This window comes from Pan paniscus, chromosome 6 (genome assembly GCF_029289425.2).
Source record: "Pan paniscus chromosome 6, NHGRI_mPanPan1-v2.0_pri, whole genome shotgun sequence".
In the NCBI taxonomy this organism is placed as follows: Eukaryota; Metazoa; Chordata; class Mammalia; order Primates; family Hominidae; genus Pan; species Pan paniscus.
The window spans coordinates 55,007,501-55,030,208 of record NC_073255.2 but is presented as its reverse complement, the minus strand read 5'-3'; the positions used below and the strand labels follow the sequence as shown (position 1 = coordinate 55,030,208).

The window sequence follows — 22,708 nt, the reverse complement described above, 5'->3', positions numbered from 1 at the left end:
TGCACAGGTACTTAGATAACAGCCTTATGCTGGGGTCGATAAAATTTATTTCAAGTTCATGTTTTTCTGCTATTTTAAATTTCCATGTCTTTTACAAACATGACTCACTGCTGAGCTCTGTTTCATAATGAAGGAAGATACCAGGTCTTGACAGAGTGGCAGACCTGTATGCCACACATATTTCTGTAATGCAGACTCTAATATTAATGAATATACACTCTTACATTTATAGCATTGTTACTTTTATCAGATATCTTTCTTATCACCATTAATGTACTGCATTATAAATTTCAGATGATTTCCTAAAATTGCCCATTGGAAACAAATGTACACCAGCATTAATTCTACAACAGTCTGTTTAGAATTTGAATTTAAACAGTTTAGTTTGAATTCCACTGACTCTTCTGCTTCCCTGTTCTTTTCTCCACCAGGGACAGTGGGAGATAAAAGGAAAACACAAGAGTGAAGAAGCTGTTCTTCAGCGTGTATAAAAGCTCTCTCTCTCCAGAAAAGGCAAACGAGCATTCAAGAGAAAGGCTTAAGTAGGTAGTTCAGAGGAAGGAATGTGAAGAATAATGAATATTCTTGCCATGATAGCACACAAGTTGGTTTACACAGATTATTTCCTAGGAGGTGGGTAAGGCTTGTGGGACAGGCCCAGCGTGAAGCTCCATCCTGTGTGCTGCAAGGAGTTGAGGAAAATAAGATTTAAATTGTATTTCAAAGTCCAAGAACACAACATTTACAGATCATGAGGCTCTGTGTAATAGCCTACCATCTTTGCAGAGTCGTATCAACGCCATGGCCTCAGCTCACTGTGCTGGCCTCAGGGAGGAATAAGAAAGGCCACCATCATGAACTTGCCCCCAGGGAGGAAAGGGCCAGTGGGCAGATTGCAAATTTCATTCATCTCAGTGGCTTTCACTTGCCATCCTTGGACCTTTCTCTGAGAGCAGGACATCCTTGTGGCATGGTTCCCTATTCAAAACTGGCGCCCAGACAAAATGCAACACAATAGCAACAAGCAAACCTCTGTGGGTGGTGGAGGAATGGTTCTTCAATGGCTGCCTTGGTTATATCCATGACCTTCCCACACGACCAGTAAGCCAAACAAAGCCTTCTCCAGGAACCACTTATCTTAGGAGTAATTTTCAAAATTTGGAGCTTATAGGAGTTGCTCCTGAAAGTATCAGGTGACAAGGCAGGCAGAAGAGAGGTTAGTGAAAGGGGTGTGTGCTTAAGGGTTGGGAGGAAGATTCAGACCCCGGTTCCCCATATCATCTCTGGGATCTGGACTGGACATAGTCTTTTGGATCCTTCTAGCCTCAGCCTGACCCCGAGTAGTGATACCAACCGGAATGACTTGGGTGAGGGAGAAGTGGAAACAATGAGAAGGATTCACACTGCAATTTCTTGGTGTCCTTCCCACATTGATTATGTGCAAGTATCAGAATGTTAGGGGGAAAATACATATCAGGCAGGGAATTGCACTAATAAATCTCCTAATTCTCTTCCAGCTGTGTAATTTATGACTCTGTTGGTGATGACTTATTGGCTTGCAGGTGATATAATCAAGGACACCCAGAGACTAACAAAGTGAAGGGAAATTACATCTATGGCAACAGCAGAATAAACAGTACAAAATAACAGATTTTGTGAGACTAGGAAAATAAGGCAGCTAAAGAGTGGGGGAAGCCCACTGCATCGAGAAGCAGGCTTCTGTGGCAAGCCTGACTCTGCCCCTTAACCAACTGTGAGGTTTTACTCCAGTGAAGAAAGCTCTCTGGGCTTCAGCTCGGTCAACTGCAGCATGAAGAGGACAACACTAACCTCTTAGGGGCACTCTGGGGATTAGAGGAATTCAATGAATATGAAAACAGCTAGCAAACTGTTAGCACTTAATAGATGCTAAACTAATTTCGATTGAAATACAGTAATTTAAAGAAATAAAACATTTACAAAATAAGGGCCATGCACATGGAGATTGCAAAGTTTATCCAGTACAGACAGCTGAAAAGATGCTAAGACAGAGGTTCCCAATGGTGCTGCACACTGACATCTCAGGGGCATCTTTAAAGGTCCCAATGCCTGGCTCCCACTCCCACAATTTTTTTTTTTTTTTTTTGAGATGGAAACTCGCTCTGTTGCCCAGGCTGGAGTACAGTTGCACAATCTCGGCTCACTGCAACTTCCGCCTCCTGGGTTCAAGCGGTTCTCCTGCCTCAGCCTCCTGAGTAGCTGCTATTACAGGTGTGCACCACCATGCCCAGCTAACTTTTGTATTTTTAGTAGAGTCGGGGTTTCACCCTGTTGGTCAGGCTGGTCTCGAACTCCTGACCTCGTGATCCACCCGCCTCGGCCTCCCAAAGTGCTGGGATTACAAACGTGAGCCACCGTGCCTGGCCCAGCCCCACATTTTAATGTAACTAGTAAGTGGTGTGGCCTGAGCACTGGGACTTTTGACAGCTCTCCAGATGATTCTTCTGTGCTGCTAAGTTCAGGAGCCTCTGTTTTACAGCCACATTGTCAAGCTTGCTGGAGGGACCTAGGTGAGTGAACTGAAGCTGCTGAATTCTAGGCAGTGCCCTGCAGGATTTTTTGGAATTTTATTGGAAAAGTGCAGCTGTAAGTTAGAGAGGTAACCCAGAATGAGGCAAAGTTATTCATGCGTGTGTCTCTCCCCCAACCATTCATTAAAGCTTCCATGCATGTTACAAAGGAAATCCCCTCCATCTGTGTAAAAGGTTTTTTCCACTGCCTTTGAAAACACCTGCAGAATTAAAATGCCTCTAAAGTCATATCCTGCCATCAGAGCAGTTAAGAAGTCAGAGGGATGGACGCAGGCCATCTGTCAATCACATGAAGGGCTTGATAAAAAACATTGCACAGCCTCTGTGCCTCTGTGGCATGCATGTTATTGATGCTAAATGGTATCATATGTTACATTGTCTTAATGCTATTAGATTACATCATATTTAATAATAACATTTCATGAAAGAGTAGACTGATTAGCTGCTCAGTCTTGAGAATGAATTCAGTTGCATAATAAACTGCCAAATATTTGAAAACGAAAGTCCTCACCCACACTGCTTCTAAATCTATTCCATTTAACCCTGGCACATATGGCCATAACAAGGGGAATTTTGCCATCTTAAGTGCAACACAGTGACCTTATATTAAGAGGAGAATACTCTCTGGGGAACACTTTAGACTGCTGATAGGAGATATTATTTTTCAGCTGGAGGGAACAAAGCTATTAAAGATACTGAAACATACAAGCCGGGAAATGGATTTCCAGGTTAGTCGCATGTTCAAAGAATTCCACTCCCCATTTGAGGAAAGTAGAGAGAAGCAGAGACCCACTTAAAAATAAGAATTCTTCACTTTTGCCTTTGCTCCACAGCTTCTAGTCCTTTAAATACCTTATTTTGTACTCCCTAGTTCCAAATAAGCCAGGATTTTGTTCACTAATTGATAAATTTGAATATATTATTGCCCAAGTCTACAATGAATTGGTTCTCAACAAAACATGATAAAATAGAAATTAAGTAATTTAAGAAAATCAAGACGTTTAGTAACTCAGAGGAAGGGAGCACAGATGGTATATAAGTTAAATATGAGGGGAAAAATGTGGAGAAAACCATGTTATACGAAGAATATATGTATTGTATATGTGCATAAAATTTAGGCATGCATAGAAATTCTCACTCTACACTGTAAACACGACTAATAGTCATCGAGTATGTTCTATATTCCAGGCACCCTTTTAAGTGCTTGATGTAAATTGACTGTTTAATTCTCACAACAATCTTGTGTCATAGGTCCTATGATCATGTCCATTTTATAGATGGAGAAACTGACACAGAGAAAGTCTAAGTATCATGGCCAGCACCAACCAAGCTGGCAAGTGGTAGAACTGGACCTCAGTGTGACTGAACTGAATAGGAAGGACCATTGGCATTACTCCCAGCCCAGCCAGGAGAGCCTCATTAGCTCACAGTGGTCTGCAATTATACAGGGTGGGGCGTAAGTGCAGGTTCAAATCAATGTGATAGTCTTTTATTTAGAGCCATTCTATATCAGATACAGTTCTAGGCAGACATCAAGCTGACTTAGCTCCCAACAGCTTTCACACTAATACTTTTAATTTTAAAAATGCACATTTAAATGTTTAAAGATCCCAAGTGAACAAAGACCATGGATGCGACATAAGGGAGGGGAGTGTGAGACAGACACATTTAATTCCAGGGCTGCCCTGACCAGCTGTGTGAACTTAGACCTCAACTGAAGTTTTCTCAGGCATCCTCACCTATAATTGGCCATCAGTCAGGGTAGCTGCACTCCCTTGGAGGGTGCTGGGGGCGATGTGATGCAAGTAAAGGCCTGGCACAGTGCCCAGCGTGCAGCAGGTGCAGACCCATGTGACAGGAGCAGCAGGTGATGGATGGAAGTTAGGGTGGGCAAGGGGAGCAGAAAGTGGGAGAGGGAGGAAGAGTAGTAAATTCCAGACTTGGACTTTAGGGAGGGTCAGCCCAGAGGGCTGAGAGAAGGGAAGGACTGCAGAGAACTGTGAGGCAGATGTGGCTGGAGGGGAAAAGACAGGAGTCCATTGTGAGTTGGGGTTTGTCTGATTTTATTGTTCAATGACAAATGCAAATAAAACTGGAATCATTTTGCAATGAATTTTGGTCACTGGATTGCATTTTTCTGAATATCATAAGATGTCGTGGCCACAAGATATTTTTTAGGAATTGCAGGTTTATTGATTATTCTCTTCATCTGGTGGGTATATTCTTTCCTCCTGTGTTCTTGGGATCTTCAATTCTTCCATTTAGGAGGGAATGTAGAAACAGTATAACTCAAAGCTCCAAGAACCCATTATTTGCCAAAGGCAGAAGCCACGTTTAATGTGAGTTAAGGCAAGAGCTTGCCCTGGGGATTAAGAGGCCAGTTCTCTGGACTTTTTACCACTCATGAAATGAGTGATCTTGGCTCTTTATGCCATTTCCTCTGGCCTCAGCCTCCTCATCTGCAAAATGGGGATAGAACTTGCACCTTCATTTCTGGCCTCATCACACTATTTGAAAAACAAATGAGGGAGTGTGTGAAAGTAGTCTGAAAAGGCAGAAGTATTGGGCTGATCTAAGGAACTACTATTCATAGAGTTATTCTTTAACCTGGGTTGTGGTAAATTTTTTTGTTAAGCTGCAACACAGTCCAGTGACTGACAGGGAAGCCCCCTTTTCCATGGGAGACATGTGCCAGGGGCTGCCTGGGGGTCCATGTTGGACAATTCCTCTTTATTTGCAAATGCTTCCTCAGAGCAATCATTGAGGTCAAAAAGCACAGTAAATATGAAACTTTGTAACGTCCTGAGATAAAAGATTATAATTTAGTGGAGGATGGTACCTCATAGGCAGCTGCCTAGTTTGGAAAAACAAGCAAATGGTGACTGCAAGTGCTGGGTTTGGGTTCCGAAGGCATGGGCTGTGCTGCTCTGTTAGCTGGGCCTGCACCTCACCTGTGCTGAGCCTGTTTATTCTTTGGAAATACAAGGGTGAGATGCATATATGTTAGATCTCAGGGCTCTCTCCCATATATGTAAGATGTATATATATATATATATACACACACACACACACACACACACATATATATACATATATATATGTATATATGATCTACAATAGAGTCTGTTACAAAAGAAAAAGTACCCCAACACTCTTTCCATATCCTTGGGAAAGGACAGAGATCTGCCATTATAGATGATTCAATTATTATGTTCCTTGTACTGATGACTCATGACTGCAAAGCACTGAAATTATATGGGACTGTAAAATGGTTACTAAAAGGGACTGAGCTTATCTTCAAACTTGTTCACTGAGCCCTTGCAAAGAATATGGATCTTATATTGAAGAGGATAAAAACAACAGATTTGAAAAACAGGATTCTTTTTTTTTTCATTTTTGAGACAGGGCCTCTGTCACCCAGGCTGGAGTGCAGTGGCGCGATCTTGGCTCACTGCAACCTTCACCTCCCAGGCTCAAGCGATTCTCCTGCCTCAGCCTCCCTAGTAGCTGGGATTATAGGCGCTCACCACCAAGCCTGGCAAATTTTTGTGTTTTTTAGTAGAGATGGGGTTTCACCATGTTGGCCAGGCTGATCTCCAACTCCTGACCTCAGGTGATCCACCCGCCTCAGCTTCCCAAAGTGCTAGGACTACAGGTATGAGCCACCGTGCCAGGCCTGAAAAAGCAGGATTCTCATCTCAGCCTTACCTTAACTTTCTGCTTGACACAGATTATAAGTGGGGATGAATTTGCATCATTTTAAAAAAATTCCTGAACACTACCCAGATCCGGTCAACAGTACATGTTTGTTGAAGAAACAAAGATAATTGTTTAGCTATACTGAGCTTCAATAATTTTTGTTGAACCCAATGACTATTTTGGATTCTTTCTATTTCCTAAACTAGTCTCAAGTTATAATAAGTTAGGAACTGCAGTAGAAACTGCATTAACATTTTGAGTTCCTGAACTCTAAATGCCATTTAGTAACTGGGCATGCCTACCAAATTCAAAAATAATTTTAATAAGAAAACTCAGGCAACAATTTCATTTTTAGTGATTTGTTCCAAAAGAATGCATGGATAAGTGTACAGACATATATGTAGAGGCTGCTTTTGCTATAGTGTTTACAACAAGAAAAGTATTCAGGGCTTGGGCAATATAAACTTGTTATAGACTTGGTGGGATACACCTAGCCATTAACAAGATTTTAATATGCAAAAATATCTAGTGCATATTTCAATCTTACATACAAACATACACTCCACCTATCCATGCACACACAATACACTTGTACATATATGTTGCACACGTTCATAAATGCATGAGGGGAAGAGTCTAAAAAGAAATCAAACTTTTAATATTGGGATTGAAAATGAAAGAGATATTTTACTTTCTACACTTCAAAAATATCTGAATTATTTTCATAATGAACACTTTTGGAAAAAAGTTATTTGTGGAGCTTCAATGTTACTATTAAAGGTGAGCATAAATACTGAGCATAACCATTGGCTCACCAAACCTCTGTAAATTCACGTAACACTTCAAGAAAATGATAGCCATAAGTTTAAGAACTTTTTAAGAATGTTTACATATTTTGACCCCAGAATCCTTTTGGAGGAGTGTCACTTAAGTAAATAATTTCAAATCAAGAAAGAGTCATATAAAGAATATGGAAACAATTTACATATGTAACCTAAGTGAATGAGGCAGTTACAGTACATCTACACAAATAGAAGCTATGATAAGCTCATAAAAACATGTGCCCATAATTATGTGGTAATGTTATGGTGGTAAAAATGTTCTGTGTAGTGTGATCATAGCTATATAAATATACAAAAGCAAGATTAGAAGTGTGTATGACAGATGGAAATATGCCAAAATGTTAATAATGGTTATGAATAAGAGTTTGGTTATATTGTCATTGTTATTAATATTTCTATACTTTTTCTTTAATGATCAGATTCAGTTCTACAATAAAAATAAAAACTACTATTTTTAAGCTATTAGCACAATCACTACCAATATAAAAAACACAGGGCATGTCAGGTGACTTAGTACCATAAAACAAAATCAACTAATGAAGGAAATTTTTAAAACTTTTGCCCTGTAGAAAAATTGGTGATTCCAATGCTGAAACCACTTGAACTAGAGAGTAAATGGCCTTGACCCTTGCCTGAAATATGGCTTTTGGGCCGGGTGTGGTGGCTGACACCTTAATCCCAGCACTTTGGGAGGCCAAGGCAGGTGGATCACTTGAGGTCAGGAGTTTCAGACCAGCCTGGCCAACATGGCGAAACCCCCATCTCTACTAAAAATACAAAAAATTAGCCAGGCATGGTGGTGTGCACCTGTAATCCCTGCTACTCAGGAGGCTGATGCAGGAGAATCACTTGAACCCGGGAGGCAGAGGTTGCAGTGAGCCGAGATCACGCCACTGCACTTCAGCCTGGGTGACAGAGTGAGACTCTTGTCTCAAAAAAAAAAAAAAAAAAAAAAAATGGCTTTCACTGAAAAGGCAGGGGTATAGCAGGGTTTCCCAGCCATGATTAAGTGCCACCAATCATTAAAAAGGACCCTAAAGATACTATCATAAAGCCATTTCTCTTCAAGAAACTTTAAGATGAAAAAAATTCAAGAAGAGACATATTTGCTTTTAATAGGATGGCTCTCTGTACCTTACTTGGCACAAAGTAAGCGCATGTGCTCATAGGCAAATGACATCATATTGTTTATATTCTCCTGTAATTTGCTTTGTAGCTCAAGCAGTATTGTGGAAACTACATAATAATTTGTTTAGAGATTCATATGTATGTATCAAAACTAGAAAGAAAAGTAAGCAAAGGAAAGGCATAAAGTCTAATGAGTATAGCTTCTGAGCTGGGGAAGCAGAAGGCATGGGCAATGAGATTGGGGCCACACACATGGCTGAAAAGATTTGAGTAAGATTCTGTATGTTACTAGGTGGGGCATACACAGGCGTTTACTTACGTTATTTGATATGTTATATGTGACACTATATCTTTCTGTGTCTATAAATATTTTATAAATAAAAATGAAAAACATTTCTTTGTGTTAACAGGTTAAGATTCCGTTAAAAATTGAAAGCGAATCAAAAGAAGAAACTTTGCAACCTTGGAGGCCCTCTAGTGCCCAAATCAGGTAAGTACAGTTAATGTCTTCAATTCTTTCATATGATTCGCTCAAAATATCATTTGCATAAAAACAGAAATTAACAGCAAGATGAGGCAGGAATGCTGTATGCCCAAATTTATTGAAGTTAAGTGGTTCATTTTTACACCAAATCTTTAAAATGTTGCCATACTGCTCTTCACTCTCTTTGAAGAAATGACCCCAAATAATATGTTTTGATTCTTTAGAAAGAATATTTCATACAACATTTCAAAATTTAGATATACGTATCAAAGAAGAAACAATCCTAAATTGTTGTGCCTGAATATTTTAAATTAGCTTTCTTCCTATATCCTTCCTTTAGATTTTTAGAATTATTATGTGTGGTAGCAATGATTTCCTTGCAGAATGTATGGAAGAATCCAGCCCACTGACTCCTTCCTCAGGACGAAGCACAGCACGACAGCCTTCAAATTCCTATGTGTAAAAGTGATTCCTCTCGGCTGGGCGCGGTGGTTCACTCCTGTAATCCCAGCACTTTGGGAAGCCGAGGCGGGCGGATCACAGGGTCAGGAGATCGAGACCATCCTGGCTAACACAGTGAAACCCCCTCTCTACTAAAAATAGAAAAAATTAGCAGGGCGTGATGGCAGGCGCCTGTAGTCCCAGCTACTCGGAGGATGAGGCAGGAGAATGGCGTGAATCCAGGAGGCGGTGTTTGCAGTGAGCCGAGATTGCACCACCGCACTCCAGCCTGGGCGACTGAGCGAGACTCCGTCTCAAAAAAAAAAAAAAAAAAAAAAAGTGATTCCTCTCTGTTAGTGATCTGCCGCGTCTCAGATACTTTACAAACATTATTGATCCCCCCACGATCACCTCGCTTGGTGGCATTTTTTTTCTCACAAGTTTCAGATGAAGAAACTGAAGTCACAGAGATAAAGTGACTTGCTCAAGGGCCCCAAGTGAGTCAATCCCCAAAATCTCCTTTGTGACAAACCACATTTCTTTTAGGAAGCAGGTATCTTTCTTCTTCAGCAATGTTCAATAAAAGCCACGTTTAAATTCCTTCATTTATAGTAAAGTCCATCATCATGTTTCATCCTTAGTAATAAAACAAGGGAAATAATCATGAATGGAACTCACCGACTTGTGTTTGTATAAAGAGGCTTAGAGTACCGCTGCTTGGCTAGCGATGCGATGTCTCCCAAGGGGTTGTCAACATCATCAGCATTTGTAGACTGCACATGACCACTGTTAGAATGGAAAGGAAAGAAGGCATATATTTCTGTATAAGAAACATAGAAGAAACCATTGAACAGTATTCTAACTTCCAAAGGAAATTTATTTGCCAAGGAAGATCAAAGGCTCAAAATGCAAAATGTAAAGCATAATGATAGAACAATTTTCCTTAAAAAATATAAAGATAATTTTCTCTTCTTCAGAATGAGCGGTGGCATGCACCTTGATCTTAAGTTTGAGCCAGAGTGACAGTAAGGGCTGTTTTGTGTTTCTGAACAAAGAAGCGGGCTGTTCCTGCAGCCCCAGCACAACTCCTTTGGAGACCGGCTGGAGGCTGGGCAAGGAAGAGGCGGGTGTGTGCCAGAGATTATAAGGCTCCTGGTGAATGGAAACCCTCACAGGTGCAGAGGAGCTTGGGCAACAAGCCACGTGCCCTTGGGCCTGAGAGAAAGTTGAGAGGCTGAGTTAATGCCAATCAGAGAGTTTCAAGGACTTCTGCGGCCACTGGTAGAAACACTAGTCAACTGCAGAACTGAAGAGGCCAAGTAATGAGAGGGGTGGGCCAGGACTAAAGGTCCAGATCCCTCCTCCATATTCTTGGATCTACTTTGTTTCAAGGTTCTTCTTCCACCTAAAAACCAGGAGAAGACCCCAACTGGCAGATAATGTACTTTTTTTTTTTGTCATCCATGGAAAGCCGGCATTAAATGTAGAAAATAAGAGGTGATATTTCCTGCACTTCACTGTTAATGAGCATCTCATCCCTTCTGCAATTATAACAGTTTTCGTGATTCATAACACTCAATAGTGGTAGCATCCAAGGTATTTTATTTCAAAAGGTAACCTATTTGGAAAAACAGAAAAATACCACTCTTTCTCTCTTTCTTTCCTTCCTTCCTTCTTTGTTTCTTTCTTTTCTTTCTTTCATCAAAATCAAACCTTAGATGGGACTTCTGACATTAAACAGGCACTGTGTGCCACACAAACATTAGAAATGTGTTACAATATATAAGTTGTCTTAAAAAGTGAATACAACATGCGTGAGCTGAAAGCAACTACAACCAAAATATAAATCTAAAATTTTTTTTACAAGACTGAGAAACATTACTTACGTATAGAGAGGAATATATTTACTTCTAGAACTTGAACTCACACTTCAAAAAAGAGAAGAGAGGCAACTGGGTTATTTATATTAAGTTAATAAACATCAAATTATTACAGTATTCCTCTAATTAAGACAAAAGCCTTCACAGATATCTCATAGGAATTGTCCTTTAAAGGTTTGTGATTTTAAACAGAGACTATTTAAGGATGTAGTTTGCTTTCTCCAGAATGTCAAATAAATGGAATCATATAATAAATTTTTGGGTCTGGCTGCTTTCAAAATGTATTTCAGATTCATTTATATTGTTGTGTGTTGTGTTTGTTCCTTTTCATTGCTGAGTAGTATTCCATTGTATGGGCATACTCTAGTATCTTTATTTATTTACCTGCTGAAGGGCATCTTGGTTGTTTCTGGGTTTTGGAGATCATGAATAAAGCTGTTATAAACGTTCACATATAGGTCTTTGTGTGAGCTCTTAGAAGGAACATTTACGTACAGGAGGCTTCCACTGTGAATAGTATGCTGAAGAATTCTGAGATGTGGCAGTGCTGACTAACCCACATAGCTTTTCATTTGCCAGCTGACTTATAATCAACAAATTAAGTGGATCTATGTAAACTGGAATAAAAAAATTATCATCTCCCTGAGCTATTTGCCATTTTACCACATGATATGTAAATTAAAAATACCAATATACCAATAAAGTTTTAGAGCTAACATTCACATGTTAAGAATTAGTAGAAAAAAATTACATTTTAAAAAATGTATTCAAATGGGATTATCATCAACTTCAGCTTGCTATATGAACAAGAATTTTTTTTTCTTTTTTTTTTTTTGAGATGGTGCCTCGCTCTAGTCACCTAGGCTGGAATGCAGTGGTGCAATCTTGGCTCACTGTAACCTCCGTCTCCCGGGTTCAAGTGATTCTCCTGCCTCAGCCTCTCGAGTAGCAGTGATTACAGGCACGTGCCACCACACCCAGCTAATTTTTGCAGTTTTAGTAGAGATGGGGTTTCACCACGTTGGCCAGGATGGTCTCAGTCTCCTGACCTCGTGATCTGCCCGCCTCGGCCTCCCAAAATGCTGGGATTACAGTTGTGAGCCCCCACACGTGGTCAATAATGTTAAATTTTTAAATATTTCAATCTTTTATTTAAATGATTACCATTCAATTTACACGTTGGAGTCTATAGTGGGGTATTTTACACATTTGGCAAAACCATACTTTAAATAAATTTTATCAAAAATCTTGCACATCATTTTTAGATATGGTTCAATAAAATGGTAGTTTTCTGACAAGACTCAATATTCTTCTCCGTACTGTCACTATTTGCATTTCTAGATCCAGTAGTCAGACTTGAGTACAGCGTTGTGTATTTCCATTTCATTCTTTTTTCTACCAATTACCAAAAAAAAAAATCCCATTTAAAGGTCACTTTATACTGCTTTTATTGAAGTGGTGCAATTGTTAAAGATTTTAAAAATGGTATCCTTGATATTGATTTTCTATCATTAAAATTTAGCAAAAACTCTCATTAATTTTGCTGTGGACCAATATCTCCTGCATTTTGCTTTAAATTTAATTTGGATTAGGTAAATATAAAGTTAAATATATAAGGTTAACCATTCCACTGAGGCGATGATCAAATTGATCATCTAAAAACCAGAAAATCAGATGAAATTCCAGAGAGCAAAAGATGGAATGAATAATTTTTTCTGGAGTGGCACGTGTTTTTCGTATGTGATGTCTGTCTGTCTCATGCTATTCTTCATAATTGCCCATGGTAGTTATTGAAAAATACATAGTTACATTTTAAAATTCCATGTGATTCACTTTTATATTTCCTATTCAACTTCATTTTTGCAAATGCTCATTGTGACTCAGCACTCACAGGCTTTAGCCAACAGGCCTACAAATCACTCATTAAACTATTTAGTAAGATCCTGTCATTAAACTGAGCTAGCATAATTGCCCATTTATGTTGGGAAAATGGATCCCCAGCTCTTATCATAAGTAATAATCAAATGCTTTAAAAATAATAAATGTGAAAAGCAAAATTTTGAAAATTTTAGAAAAAAGTTATAAAAGGAGGATATCTTTATTATTTCAAGGCAGAGAAACACTCATTAAAATCTTCACAAAAACAACAAAACCTGAAGAAAAATATTGATGAATTTAGTTACAGTAAAATTCAAAACTTCAGATAAGCAAAAATAGAAAAGTCTTAAAATAAAAAAGTCACAGACTAGAAGGGGATACTTTGATTCATATTACCAAGAAAGGATTTTTACCCAGAATATTGAACAGAAAAGTTGTGACAATCAGTAAGTAAAAACCCAACAGCAAAAGGGACAAAATATATAAGCAGGCAAGTTACAGATGTGAAAATTCAAACAGGTCATAAACTTGCAAAAACTGATCGTTAGTAATCAGGTAGATGTAAACTAAAATTATAATGGAGCACAATTTGTTATTGATAAGACTGGATTTTTTTTTTATCTGAAAATTCTAAACACTGGCTGTGATGTGCAGTAATGGGAGCCCAAGCACTTATAATGGGAGATTCCATTGTTGAAACTCATTTGGAGAAGAACATAGCAATATTTAAAAAGCAGAGAAGTACATATCACATGACCCAACAATTCTAGACATAAATATGAGTATATAAAACTCAGAAATATTTTTACACTTAGGTATGTGAAGGTATGTGGGCACTGTACCAACTGTAATAAAAATCAGAAAATAATTACGAGAATGGATGAATAATTTTTGGCACATCCATTTAAAGGAAGACTCTACAACAGTGAAAACAAACTCCTAGAAACACAGATGTCAATAGGTATGAATCTTACAAACACAAATATAAATTTTGTGTAAATTAAATAATGTGAAATTAAATAATGTAAATTATTTTCTATCAATTTTTGTATTATATAGTTACTTTGTGTTCTATTAATGTTAGAAACTATGACTTTATTAGTATTACTTCCTCATATGTAATTTTTCATATGAACAAAATATAAAGTTGCATAAATATATGTATGATACCACTAATACTGGGTTTATAGACAAAGAACACAATTCCATATATTGGTTAACAATAACACATATGTTTTAAAAAATTATAAGAATGCATGAAAATGTGAAACGTCAAATCCGGAATACTAGTCATGCTCCTCGAGGAAGATAGATATGCTTAGAAAAAAAAATACAGAAATTTTCCATTGTGTAAGTAATATTTTATTTCTAAAGTTGGGGAGCAGACACACAGACTATGTCATATTCTTATACATTTTTGTGTACATAAAATATTCAAAAATGAATACAAAATAAAAACAAAGATGATAACGTGTGTTGTGGGTTGTGTTAAGAGCAAAAATGAACAGACAATATTGTGATGTTTTCAAAGGCAGAAACACCTAGTTTTTTAGACTAAATGTGAAAATTACATGTAAGGAAGTAGTAGTAATAAAACCATAGTTTCTTACATTAATAGAACACAAAGTAACTATATAATACAAAAATTGATTGAAAATAATGTATAATCTATTTTATATAAAGTCCATGGATTTTAGCAATATTGTAATTGTTTATATCAAATTGTTTATAAAGCCCTCCCTATTTTATATTATTGTATTTATTTATTTATTTGAGATGAGTCTCGCTCATCGCCCAGGCTGGAGTGCAGTGGCGTGATGTCAGCTCACTGCAATCTCTGCCTCCTGGATCCAAGCGATTCTCCTGCCTCAGCCTCCCAAGTAGCTGGGATTACAGGCGGGGTTTCACCATGTTGGCCAGGCTGGCTTCAAACTTCTGACCTCAGGTGATCTGCTGCCTAGGCCTCCCAAAGTGTCGGGATTACAGGCATAAGCCGCCGTGCCCGGCCTATTTATTTATTTTTTAAGGAAGGATCTTGCTCTGTCACCCAGGCTGGAATGCAGTGGTACAATCACGGCTCAGTGCTGCCTGGAACTTCTGGGCTCAAGGGATCTTCCTGCCTCAGCCTCCTGAGTAGTTGGGACTACAGGTGCACCACCATCCCTCTTGGCCAATTAATTTTTTTTTTTTTTTTTTTGGAGAGATAGGGTCTTACCATGTCTACAAAAGAGAAATTACAACTCAATTTCAATTACAGACCACCCATGGTGGTCTCTACCTCCTGGGCTCAAGTAATTCTCCGACCTTGGCTTCCCAAATTGCTCCGATTACAAGCATGAGTCACCGCGCTCAGTTTTCCAAAATGGTTATGGTACATCCAATATTCTAAATGTTAGGAGGGTAAAGAGAAAGTAAAGGAAGCAGGCACACTGAGCAACTGTCCTGGGATTTCCCAGCCCTAAGGATGTGAGTCAGGGAGTCCCTGGGATGCTCTCCATCAGAGAACATATCCCTCACCCACACCTCTAAGCCAAGGGCTACAGCATCAGCTTCTTAATTACAATACATGATAGTGAGAAACCTAGTGTGAGAACTTTAGGAGATAAAACTTACAAATTAATTGGTTTGACTGGTGCCAAGAAAGATCTTGTTTGAAATCTGTCCCAGAGCTCACCAACCATCTAAAAATAATCATCAAAATCAATGACAGTTAATGAGCACGTTATAATTTCTGGTGGATAAGCTCCTGTCCCCTTGACAGTCCTTTCTATGTCATAGCTATGCCCCAGGCTCTCTAGGAAACGCACTCTCCAAGCTTTGCTAGCACTTCATGGATTCGGTCTGGAGCCACTCATGGTCTTTGATCTGGTCTCAGACTTCCAATTTCAATTTGTTTTCTCATAGCTGGAATCTGTCTCATTATCCACCTGTTTCATACCGAAACCCATGTGGAAAGTCTGATTTTAGTTTTCATCCTTAGCTACCGTTCTGACTTGGATCCACTGTAGTCTACCCTCTGCAAACCCAGGCCAGTTTCCCACTTCCAAACCAGCCTAGATCCTAAGCTTTGAATATCATCTGGCCCAAGAAGGACTTTGGATGCTAGTAGAATTTAACGGCAAGGAATGTGTAATGAAAGTATTTTAAAGTAGTTTAGAGATCCTTTAAAATTAGCTAGATGAAACCATATATATTTTTATTTTAATTCACTTTTTCTATGTGAAAAATCTCAGGTTTGAGTCTTTATATTAAAGCCATGTTTTTCCTCTTTTATTATCATTTTTCTCCGTAAAAGCTGAATAAATTTTACAAGAAAATTTAGGCATCTTAACCTACCATCAGGGGACCTCTTGGGATCTATATTAAGAGCTGTATTTCAATATAATTGATTTACTTTTTAATCCTATGGATTTTATGTACTCAAAAACTTCATTATGGGAAAAGCCCAAGGGCTTAACCAGACTCCTACGCGTGAGAAGTGGCACAAAAAGATAAAGGAATCAATGGAAATAGAAGGTACTTTGCAAGCACAGAGCTGAGACATCTAATCCAGTGTTGGGAGGTCAAAAGTGAGGGTTACAATAAGACCTGAAGAATTCTTGAGATTCACCTAGCATAAATAGGGAGAGTGATGAAGGCAGTGGAACACTCTTTGCAAAGCACACAACCTGGAAACGAGCGTGGGAGACTTGAGGACCTGAGAGAAGCTCAGCAGAGAAAGGACAGAGTACAGTGTGGGGTGATGTTTGGGCAATAAAGAGGAACAGTAAGAAGATGAGAACGGGGCAGGGATGAAGCTAAGGAGGGAACCATGGGCAAATAATGAAGAATTGGGTCTGTGTCACGTCAAGGAGTATGGATTTTATTTTTAAATAAAAAAGGATGGGTTTAATCAGTGGAGTAACACAAACAGATTCACACATTATGAAAAGTTATCTGGCTATGGCATAGATATGATAATTCCCGTGATAAATTCTTCTTGACACTCGGAAATAAAAAGAATGAGTGTCACTACTGAAAAGTTGGTATGCTTTATTTTATCACATAATAAGCGACAACATCAGATAGCAATCTATGGATCTTCTCTTTTTGCCATGAAAAGTACAGAGCTAAGATCTAGATCCTATGAACCATCTTCAGCATAGGTTATCTGGTAAAATTATTTCTGTCTTCTTCATTATTTACTAATTCTCTTGCAATTCCAAAAATAAACACAGTCATTGCAAATGACTTTTGAGAAAGAGGTAGTCTTTATATAATCAATAAAAGTTTTGAATATTGAAAACGTCAAAGTATTTGCAGTCATCAATAACTTGCACGATTACGGAAATTTCAACTCCATACGTGTGTGTGTGTGTGTGTATTTACTTATCTTACATAAATTTACTTCCTTAGGTATTGTTAACAATAAAATAAGTATTATTTTGACTTAAAGTTTTAGAACTCATTTCAATAACAATGAGAAATACATTATTGTTCAGAGAAGTCTGCTGACCTGAGTTATTGCTGGCACCCCTTTATATCTTTTCAGAGTAAAACACTGTGAGATGGGGTCAGCGGCTTTTTCCAATGTTGTTTCTTCTGGAACAAGTTTTGGTGGTAGCATCTTATCCCAAGGAACATCTTCATAAGCTCTATGAAGTTATTAAATAAGAACATCTTATGAAAAGCATATTCAATTGGTAAAGTTTATAACAATACCATACTACGATAAGAGAATCCGAAGATGACCCCGAGGATCCCTGCTCCTTTGTGTGTATACCATATATAATCACCTCCCCTGGACAGTAGGCAGAGCAAGTGATTATGATGAGGTAGTACTCCTGTGTTATGTGATTTTATATGCCCCAAGAGATTGGCACATGTAGTAAAGGTCCCTAATTGGTTGAATTTGAGTTAATCAGAAGGTGGGATTTTCCTGAATAGGCCCAACCTAAGCAAGCAAGCTCTAAAAAGAGACACAAAACAACAACACATGCTCTTTGTCTGCCCTTGAAGAAACAAATGTCAGTCCTATAGCCACAATAAATGGAATTCTGTCAACAACCTGAATGATCCTGGAAGATGAGAACCAAGTCTCATTTGACACCTTGATTCCAGCCTTAGGGAACCCTAAACAGTGAACCCAGTTGGGACATACCTAGACTTCTGACCTACAGGACTGCTAGATAACAGAAGCTGCTAAATTCCTACAGTCTGTCACACAGAAGTAGAAAACTTACATACATCTTACAGTTTCCAAAAAAATGCTCATTTGACCTTCACAGGGTACCATTAATTTACAAATCAACTATGGCTTAGAAAACTGATTTCCTTTGCTTAAGGTCAGCTGTTGGCCAAAGTCAGGACTCTCCCCTGCAAAAATAATCTGCCTCCTAAGATTCAGCAACAGTCCCACTATTCCACACTAATGCAGCCAAATTGTACAAGTTTTTTGGCATGGTTGAAGGGCTTCAGCCGTCCTATGACATGCAATTATTTTAAACACACACACACACACACAAATATGGGGATCTTTGGAGTTTTGAAAGTTGTTCTTTTTCACAGGCATATATGACAGACACAGTGAAATCAATTCCAATTGGATCCTGAGTGAAAACCATACAACCCTCATTCTAAAGACTATATTCTGACAAGATAGATGGATCCCCAGACCTTCTCCTGCCCTATCCACACTTAGTGTGAAACTTGATCTTTCCATTCTATGGACAAGGCATATCTTTCCAAAAAAATCCCACTGTGAGTCAAAGTCATTTTTAAAAGAATTACCAGTGATTCTCACTTCCTCCACATATATTTGTTCAGAGATAACTATATTTCAAGACTTGTGCTAGGTGTTTATGATACAAGAATGAAAAAGGACCATTACAAAAATTGTCTCTACCACATAGGAATGCTGTGAAAATTAAAAAACATAATATTGGAAAAGTTAAATACATCAGCGATGAGTCCATAGTGTTCTTGTTGTGTGTGAATACATTTTGAACTTACTTATCTTAAAATTAGTGTCATAGAAGTACTAAATATAATAAGATATTTTAAATCATAGCAAAGTCTTAAATGTTTTCTACCATAGCTGACTAGTATTGTATGTAAGAAATTAATCTGTGAGTTCAATGAAAGCTTAAAAGATACCTCACTGTTTGAGCCTCTGATAAATTTCATAAATATTTTATGGAATTTTCCATGAAGGTAATAAACTTTTCCCTAAGGATACTTTATATGTTTAAAGAGAAACTACTTACTACTATGATTTGATACTTTGTCTTATAATAAAACTTTTCCATTCTGAGTGAAGTATCACGACCTTATTAAAATATTAACTGTTTCTGAGATGATCACTGGAATTTTTAAAATTAAAATCAAGATAAGAATACAATGGGAAATAAACCCAAAAGTCAGAGAGGAATTTATGGGCCATTTAGTTATCATCCTTCATTTTTAAGATGAGAAAATTGAGGTGAAAAAGAATGGAGGATGCCAAGTTCAGCAAGTTCGGCAAGGATCCCATGTTCAGCAAGCAGGTATGTTTTAAGCCTTAGAGTTGGATTCTAAGATGGCTGATGAACAAGACCTTTTCCTCATGTTGTTCTAATACTTTGAGATCCAACTTCATATCATGTTTTTAAGTGTTTTCATAACACCCCTGGGATAGTAGGCGTTCATACATGTGTTTCATAACACTATGTTTGGTCATGGGTATACTTTTAATTTGAATGAAAAAAAAATGAAGTTGAAATGTGAAGCCTGTCTGAAGTGTTCAAAATATGTGAAGAAAAAAGAGTGGGCAGATATGGAGTGCTTTGAGGTCCACACGTGTTGTCATTTCTTTATTCTCTTTGCTGCCTCTCTTTCTCTCTTCATCCATTTCTCTGTGTCATGCCATGTGTTTTGGCCTTCACTCTATCACTCTGCTGAATTCTAAATCCACTAGTCAGCCCCATTATCCATTCTTGGGCCTCATCCCACTTGACCTATTTGCATGATGTGAATAGGCAATCATTACTCTTTCCTGAACACATCCTCAATCTGCCTTCCAGCACCTAGACTCTTCATCTTCCTCCTACCTTACTGGTTGCTCCTTCTCAGTCTCGATTGCTGGCTTCTCCTCTTTTTTTCTCTTTTTTAACGAGATGCCAGGACTCAGTGCCCTGTGCCTGTATGACTATACTTCTCCTTTAGTGTTCTCATTCAGTGCCATGGCTTTACATACCTTTCTATAAGCCATGACACCCCGGTTGATTTCTCTGGCCCAGGCCTCTGCCTCAAACTTCAAATCCATATTTCACACTGCCTACTTGACATATCCACTTGGATGTCTAATGAACATCTTTATATTCAATGTATGTAAAACTGACTTCTCCACTGCCTTCATCTTGTTATGAAATGGCAACCTCAGTACATCCAGCTGCATAGGCCAAAGCCTTAGAATCATTTTTGAGTCGTCTTTTCTCCAGATTCATCATAATCAGAAAATTGTGTTGGCTCTACATTCAACATGCATCCAGAACTCAACCGTTGCTTACAAATTTTTCTGCCAGCACTCTCCCCCAAGCTACCATTATCTCTGTCCCAAATGACAACAATAACCTCCTAACTGGTGTTCCATCTTCTCTCCCCTGTAAAAATCTACTTTGATCACAGCAGCCACCATGATTATTACCTTCTTGTATAAGTCTGATCTTTCCACTTCTCTGCTAAAGCCTCATGTCACTCAGAATGACAGTCCTGGTAAAATTACAATTGCTTAAAGTGTCCCACAAGATCTGGTTCCAAGCACTTCTCTGATCTCTCCTTTTGCTACTCCCTCCTCTTACCCTACTGTTACCCTACTCCAGGCACCCTGGCCTTTTGTTCTTCCTTAACATCTTAAGCATACTTCTGACCTGGGCTTTTGCTCTATATTTCCTCTTCAGGGTATAGAGTCACTCCAAATCTCTGCATGGCTGCTCTCTCAACTCCTCCAAATTTCTGCACACCCGTCAGCACCTGGGGAGGCCTCCCCACACCTCCTACTTATTACTGAAGCCTGCTACCCTGTACATGTGGGACTCCTGATCTTGTCCTGTTCTACCTTTTCTTCATAGACTTATCTGTCACTTTTTAAGATATGATCTATTTACTTTCTAAGTGTGTTTGTTTATTATTGTCTGTTTCCCTTTTGATATGGTTTGGCTGTGTCCCCACCCTAATCTGACCTTGAATTGTAATAATTCTTACCTGTCTAGGGTGGGGCCAGGTGGAGATAATTGAATCATGGGGGCAGTTTCCCCCATACCGTTCTCGTGGTAGTGAATAAGTCTCACGAGATCTGATGGTTTTATAAATGGGAGTTGCCCTGCACAGGCTCTCTTGATTGCCACCATATAAGACGTAACTTTGCTCCTCCTTGCCTTCTGCCATGATTGTGAGGCTTCCCCAGCCATGTGGAACTGTGTCAATTAAACCTCTTTCCTTTATAAATTGCCCAGTCTCAGGTATGTCTTTATTAGCAGAGTGAAAACAGATCAATACACCTTTATAATGAGAGATTTGAGAGCAGAGATCTTTGCCTACTCACTGATGTAACTCATAGTCTAAAACATAGATTCGTAATAGGTACCCAATATATTTGTTGACTGAGTCAATGAATTCTCCCATTTAAACTTTCTCTGTCTTGGCTTTCTAGGATGCTGTACTCTTATCCCCCTACTCCCTCTTTGACCATTTACTTTCTGTTTTGGTTTTATTCTTCCATCAAGCATAGGTGTGCCTTAAGACTCTTCCTTCAATGTTTATTTTAGCAATCAATATCAGTAAATGTCTGTGTTTGATGTCCTCTGGGTCACTCGTAAGATCCAGGATAATATAGACATAAAGAGGATGTGTCACAAAGGAAAAAGAAATATATTCCAAAATCAAAATTCCACTGGGAAAACTGCTTACTTTTGTGTAGAGGACTTGTAAAATGAGTCCTTTGAATTACATTTCTTGTTTGTTTGAACAAGTGGTTCACCTTCATCCTAGAAGGCATGAAAAATAAGTTAAAAGAGACCAAATATAAATGGAAATTGCTATTGTTTTCTAGTCATCATGTTTTCTTTTGGATTCCTTTTTCTTCATATTTCTTCTTTCACGCACCTCTTGGATTGACCAGATTTAATGCTTCCCTACTTTTCCTCTCCGGTTTAAGGAATTTGCACTGCTTTATTGTCATAATCATTAAATTAAAATTCACAAAATGTATATTAAAGTTAATGGAAAGTGAGAACTTAAGAGAAAGCTCTTGAATTGGAAACATCAGCAAATAGTTAGTTTTAGCACAATGTAATTAAAAAATTTTTAAAACGTATTGTCTTTTCTTCTAATAACATAAAGAGATTAGTTATGAGATACCTTTCTCTATCTTCCAGTTATTTTATCAAAATTAATTAACTAATTATTGTTGTAATCATTATTATCTTTAATGGTTACTATTTATTTCAATTTTCAATGATATTTTACCAATTCGTTGCCTCCTTTTGCTTTTTTATTGTACTTGTTTTTTCTCCCCTAGGTATTTGGTTCCATTTTCTTTCTGCTGAAGTTCAATTTTTGTTAATTCTTTCACAAATGTAAACTTTTTCTAGTTCTATGTTTTAATTCACCCTCAGTTTTGAAAAGTGTTCTAACTTGGGTTCAGAGTTCTAGTTCAATTCTAGTGACGATTTTTTTAGTAACAAATTTACCTCATTGACTTCGAGGATGTATGGTTGCTTTTAAAATACACTGAGTTTAATTGTTTGCAGGTATTCTGTTTTCCTCCCC

The 22,708-nt window shown here is 38.2% G+C and overlaps 1 protein-coding gene across 1 annotated transcript in view; it reads right to left on the bottom strand.

Annotated features, from left to right (window-relative positions):
- The window catches only part of SPMIP7 (sperm microtubule inner protein 7), a 66,286-nt gene that overhangs the window by 10,288 nt on the left and 33,290 nt on the right, over positions 1–22,708 (bottom strand). The window contains exons 3-7 of the mRNA XM_003810552.3: positions 21,848–21,924; positions 17,418–17,556; positions 15,536–15,603; positions 11,051–11,092; positions 9,843–9,950 (exon numbers count right to left, since the gene is read on the bottom strand). Of these exons, the coding sequence (XP_003810600.2) occupies positions 9,843–9,950; positions 11,051–11,092; positions 15,536–15,603; positions 17,418–17,556; positions 21,848–21,924 (434 nt within the window). The remainder of the gene's footprint in view (positions 1–9,842; positions 9,951–11,050; positions 11,093–15,535; positions 15,604–17,417; positions 17,557–21,847; positions 21,925–22,708) is intronic.